At 42.5% G+C, this 5,151-nt stretch overlaps 1 protein-coding gene across 4 annotated transcripts in view; it reads right to left on the reverse strand.

Annotated features, from left to right (window-relative positions):
* Positions 1–5,151, reverse strand: part of ric8a (RIC8 guanine nucleotide exchange factor A) — a 19,952-nt gene that overhangs the window by 1,041 nt on the left and 13,760 nt on the right. For all 4 annotated transcript variants that reach the window (XM_032524332.1, XM_032524330.1, XM_032524333.1 and 1 more), the window contains 5 exons: positions 5,014–5,108; positions 4,752–4,902; positions 3,166–3,261; positions 2,935–3,079; positions 2,685–2,829 (listed from right to left, as the gene is read on the reverse strand). In XM_032524332.1, the coding sequence (XP_032380223.1) occupies positions 2,685–2,829; positions 2,935–3,079; positions 3,166–3,261; positions 4,752–4,902; positions 5,014–5,108 (632 nt within the window). The remainder of the gene's footprint in view (positions 1–2,684; positions 2,830–2,934; positions 3,080–3,165; positions 3,262–4,751; positions 4,903–5,013; positions 5,109–5,151) is intronic.

Here is a 5,151-nt window from a genome sequence, read left to right on the forward strand (position 1 = left end):
AGAGAGAGAGAGAGAGAGAGAGAGCGAGAGTTAAACAGCAACATTTCTTTAAAGCAGTCTGTGGTTTGTATGAAGGTGCAGGAAGCGAAGCAGGGACTGTATATATTTGAACACGGACGTTGAGGGTGAGATGGTTTTGCCAACAGTTGAAATTATTGTTTTATTTTGTCTGTATCGTTTATTGAGTTTTGTCTCATGTGCTGCTAAGAGAGGAAGAGAGCTAAAGAACTAACTTTGGCCAGTTTTCAATCAAGTCCAGAGCTCCAGCTTTCCTTCACAGTCACTGCTCATTTAAAAAAATCTTCTACAACTTCTGTTGTTGTAAATAATAATAATAGTAATAATAATAATAATAATAATAATAAATTTTATTTAACAGCGCCTTTCTGAACACTCAAGGTCACTTTACAGACCATAAGATGTTAGTGATGATCCAGTTTATAGGCTAAACGCAGTCTAAATATTTTACTCATTTTATTCTTCTTCATTGTTTTCAATCTGTAGCCCCTCTTGTCTGGAAGGGTTATTATTTTCTTTCCTTTAAATATGTGTTTTTTTTCTTTTTCTTTAAATATTTTTGAAAATATTTATGTTCATTTGCAGATGTGTGGCAGAATTTACAGCTGTCTTTAATTCCAATCTTAGGTGGGTTCCTTTTACAAGCCCTTTATCCCGTCTGTGCATTTTATTATATTATTGTTTAGTTCTTCTTTTTGTTTCATTTTATATGCACAGATAAAGAAATAAAATGAAAATCCTTCGGCAGGGTTAATAACCCATGGGTGCGAGTCGACCGTTCTCTGGGATGTGTTTTCATGCTAATCGAATGTGTCCATGTTTAGAGCAAACCGCTAATTAGCTTATTAATTAATTAGCTTAACTCTAGTTGTCGGAGCATTTAAAAATAAGAAGAAATGTCTATTTCTATACCACTACCAAGGATCAAAATAGCACCACGCTTCCACAGTAGCATAATGAGAGTCCCTACAAGAGTACAGACAGTTTATTAAAAAGATAGATTATAAAGACAGTGGCGTGGTATACAGGCAGGCGCCATCTTGGAAAAAAGTCTTGATCAGTTGAACGCTGAACGCCGTGCTTGAGCTATGTTACTGGGTACACAGCAACTCGGTACCCCTGTGTTATTAAGCCCCCTAGGATCATTTTGCGCCGGAATGGTCCTTTAAGTCCGCATGGCAAGGCTACAGAGGTCTGTTGCTCTGCCTTTGAAGTGGCCCGCAAAGATGCGTTCCGCTGCATTCTGGGTCCAGGCAGAGAAAACTGCCTCTAGGGACACAGAACACCACAGCTCGGGTGTAGAAAACAGAGTTGGGCAGCAATGGCTCTAGAACAGAACCAAGCTCCTGGATAGGGACCAGACTCTTGTTTTCCAGTTGGCTAGGGTGACAAGCTCTGCAGGGGCAGATACACACAATCCTCCTGGCTTGACACACCGGCTTCAGAAGGATGTTGTGAGTGTGACTAAATGTGACGACCCTGTGGTTGTCCCTTTGCTGTTTTTGCGTGTGTTCCAACCTGCTGGTAATAACGGTATACTGAAATAAATGACCACCCAGCACCGTTGTGAAGAGTATGAAGTTCAGGTTTTGTGATTGTGGTTTTTAACTTACAGGGTGCCTGTAGGCGGTGTCAAGGCCAGGTGTCGTCACAGGAGATGTGGCACACCTGTACGGCCTGGCTCACCTGTATTTAAGACGGCTGCAGACCATGCTCTTTGCTCTCTTTACCATGCACCACCACTCTGGGGACACGCCAGCTCGTCCCTTTTTGACTTTTACACACGCCTCATGATGCGCTCACCCACACACTCATGGCACTACAAGAATGTTAATGCCTCTTTCTAATTTGGCCAAAGAAAGCCTTTAAGTTGACGTTTGTGTGAGTTTCCTCTTAGGTTTCTCCTCTCAAGAAGGAGCCAACAGGAGGCAGTGACTGTTGACCTACACTAAACAGTTCAGTCTCCAGAGCAGGGGTCATATGAGCACTGAGCATGCATCATCTTACACACTTACTGCTAGTATGCCATTGGTCAAGCTACCTGCAGTGGGGTGTTTAGGAGGAATGGCTTTCCTAGCCTTGCTACAATCATTCCATTTTGGTACAGAGTCAGAGCTGTGTCCCTATTTTCAGCAGACTGCTCCGGATTAACCATTAACTTTAAGTTTTAACCCAAACATACCCTACACACACCTATGATGCTTTGGTTAGTGACAAACAGGCATTTAATTCTGTTTCAGAATCAGAATCAGAAATACTTTATTGATCCCCGAAGGGAAACTCCGTGTTGCAGTTGCACAAATAGTAGAAATATGTTTCTTTTTTTATATTTCTACTCTGATATTTGCACTATTTGTGCAACTGCAACGCAGAGTTTCCCTTCGGGGATCAATAAAGTATTTCTGATTCTGATTCTGAAACAGAATTAAATGCCTCCTAAATACCTCCTTGGTAAGGTATTTAGGGCATGTTCTACTATGGGGAGACCCAGGAGCTGACCCAAAACATACTGGAGGGGTTATATATCCCATGGAGTCTGGAGAGTGCCTGAGCTACCTCACTTGGTCTGCTGCCACACTGAACCGGACCCAATGAGCAGCAGCTGGATGCATCATGGGTTAAACATAAAAACACAAAAACTAAACTAATGTATCAGTGGTACTGACTGGGCTTTGGCCTCTCTGTACTCCTCTGTCTCAGAATCTTCATCTTCAGAGTAGATGCCTGAGTCTCTGCCCCCCCGAAGCAGTCCTCTGGCAGCCAGCAGACCTGCAGCGTTACCGTATCCAGTGTACTTAATGAACCTTGAAACTGGATAGAACATATAGTATCACAGTGAGCCATGGGCATAAAGTCAGACATACTACAATGTTCAGGATTTAGTTAAACAAATCAACAAACAGGTGTTGCCCTCACCACTTTCTTTGCAGAGAACAAACAGGAATTCAGCAGCACAGTCCTTGACGTCGGTGTCAATGTGGGTCATTATACGGACTAGTTTGTTCCTCAGGGAATTGCCCACCTCGGGCTTGTTCTTCACGTCACGCAGTGGGGGCAGAACCTACACACACACACACAGGCCATCAAAACACAAGCAATACTCATAATTCATCTCTTTTTCATGGACTCTCTCAGACCAGCCCTGACCTTTGACCTGAGGAACTTCCTGGTCTCTCGGTGGATTCGGGCACTCTCAGTCAGCAAGTTGAGTGACGGGAGAAGGGTCTCCTTCAGCTTATGTCCCTGGGAGACAAGAAGACTTAATTAAACATGAACTATTTAATAATAGTAATAGTAAGTAAATAATTCGGGCATCTGGTAAGGATGCCTCCTGGGCGCCTCCCTAGGGAGGTGTTCCAGGCACGTCCAGCTGGGAGGAGGCCCCGGGGAAGACCCAGGACTAGGTGGAGAGATTATATCTCCAACCTGGCCTGGGAACGCCTCGGGATCCTCCAGTCGGAGATGGTTGATGTGGCTCGGGAAAGGGAAGTTTGGGGTCCCCTACTGGAGCTGCTGCCCCCGCGACCCGACCGGATAAGCGGTTGAAGATGGATGGATGGATGGATGGATATTTAATAATAGTCAGTATCATGAACTAAAACCATGTAAAATATGGAGAAATAATATTTTTGATTGTGTGTTATTTGGTGGTAATATAATCAAACAGAATCTCTGTATGCACGCCCACTGTTATGCAGTGAACCTGAAACCTTTGGTGCCCACAGAGTCATAGCTAGTCTCACTTTGCCAGACCTATGACAACGGGTTCCTGTTCTTTAATAGAACAAGATGTTCTGGCTTGTTTACATTTTCTCTTCCAATCACCCCCCGTCCTGGGTGTCGCTAAGTCCCGGGTGGAGTGAAGACAACAGAGATAGCGGTACTCAAAAATAATTATCACGTGTCTTTACTTTACTTAGTTATTTATACTTCTGAAAACTTTTACTCCACTACATTTCCTGAATAAAATGGGTACTTTTACTCCGATATACTTCCCCCTAAGCATCTTGTTACTTGCAAGAATTGTTTCCATACATTGGAGTGAAAGATTCTTCTAAAAAAAAAACTTAAATTTCTGTGTCTGTGTTTTTTCTTGGCAATGTCAGACTTTGAATAGGATGTTTTAGAAGGTGTGGACTCCCTGAATATGATGCGTTACTATCAGAAAGCCACAATAAAGTTCATAATCAAAGCGTGTTTTTCACCTTTACTTTTACTTCTAATAATTAAGTACATTTAATATCAGAAATGACTTTGATAAGTAGTAGTAGACAGTAAACATCAGATAATTTAAGACTTCTATAAAGTGACTTTATTATCTACCAGAGTCATTTTCTGTTAAGATACTTGTACTATAAGTACTTTAGACAAGACTGTAAAAAAGTCAGCTACAATTGTGAAAATTCATTCTTAAAAACACTTATAACTCTTCACATAGCAACCATTTGCCATCTTATTATCTTGCCACTGTTAGAATGCCACGGCCAGTGTGTGTAAATTGATAAGTTAACACACAGCTCCAACTAGTGGCAAAGATTAGCCTAGCCGTGTTCATTTCCCTCTCACAAAATAAGCAATGACTATCTTTTAACCAAACAAGTGTTGTGTCTATATTATTCTAGCACAATTTAAAAGCATTGTTTCATATAATTCAAAAAATGTTTCATGCCTTTTCACTAAGTATTATAGTATTGGCGGTAATGAGCCCACATTCACACAGAGGCTGGTCTTACCCCGTCCAGTCTTTTCTCCATGTATTCCAGCAGCATGTTCACAGCATCCATGTTGACCCCCATGTACTCTATGGAGCCTTGCTGCACTTTGGGCATCAACAGTACATCCAGACAGGGCAGAGGGAGGTTGCCTAGCAAGTGAACAGTATGGCTGAGAAAAAGAAGGTGTGGGGGGGAGGCGTTAGGGGGCACGTAGGAGTAACGCCTGTATGAATCAATGGACAGTAAAACAGTGTTACGAATGAAGTGTGTGTTGTCCTACCTGTGGAACTCCTCTGTGCGCTCCTCTCCGTCTGCATGGCTCATTAGACAGTGTCTCAGTATGGCTCCCAAATGTCTGTACCCAGCTGCCTCTTCCTTTTACACACACACACACACACACACACACACACACACACAC

The sequence above is a fragment of the Etheostoma spectabile genome, chromosome 8, assembly GCF_008692095.1.
Source record: "Etheostoma spectabile isolate EspeVRDwgs_2016 chromosome 8, UIUC_Espe_1.0, whole genome shotgun sequence".
Classification (NCBI taxonomy): Eukaryota; Metazoa; Chordata; class Actinopteri; order Perciformes; family Percidae; genus Etheostoma; species Etheostoma spectabile.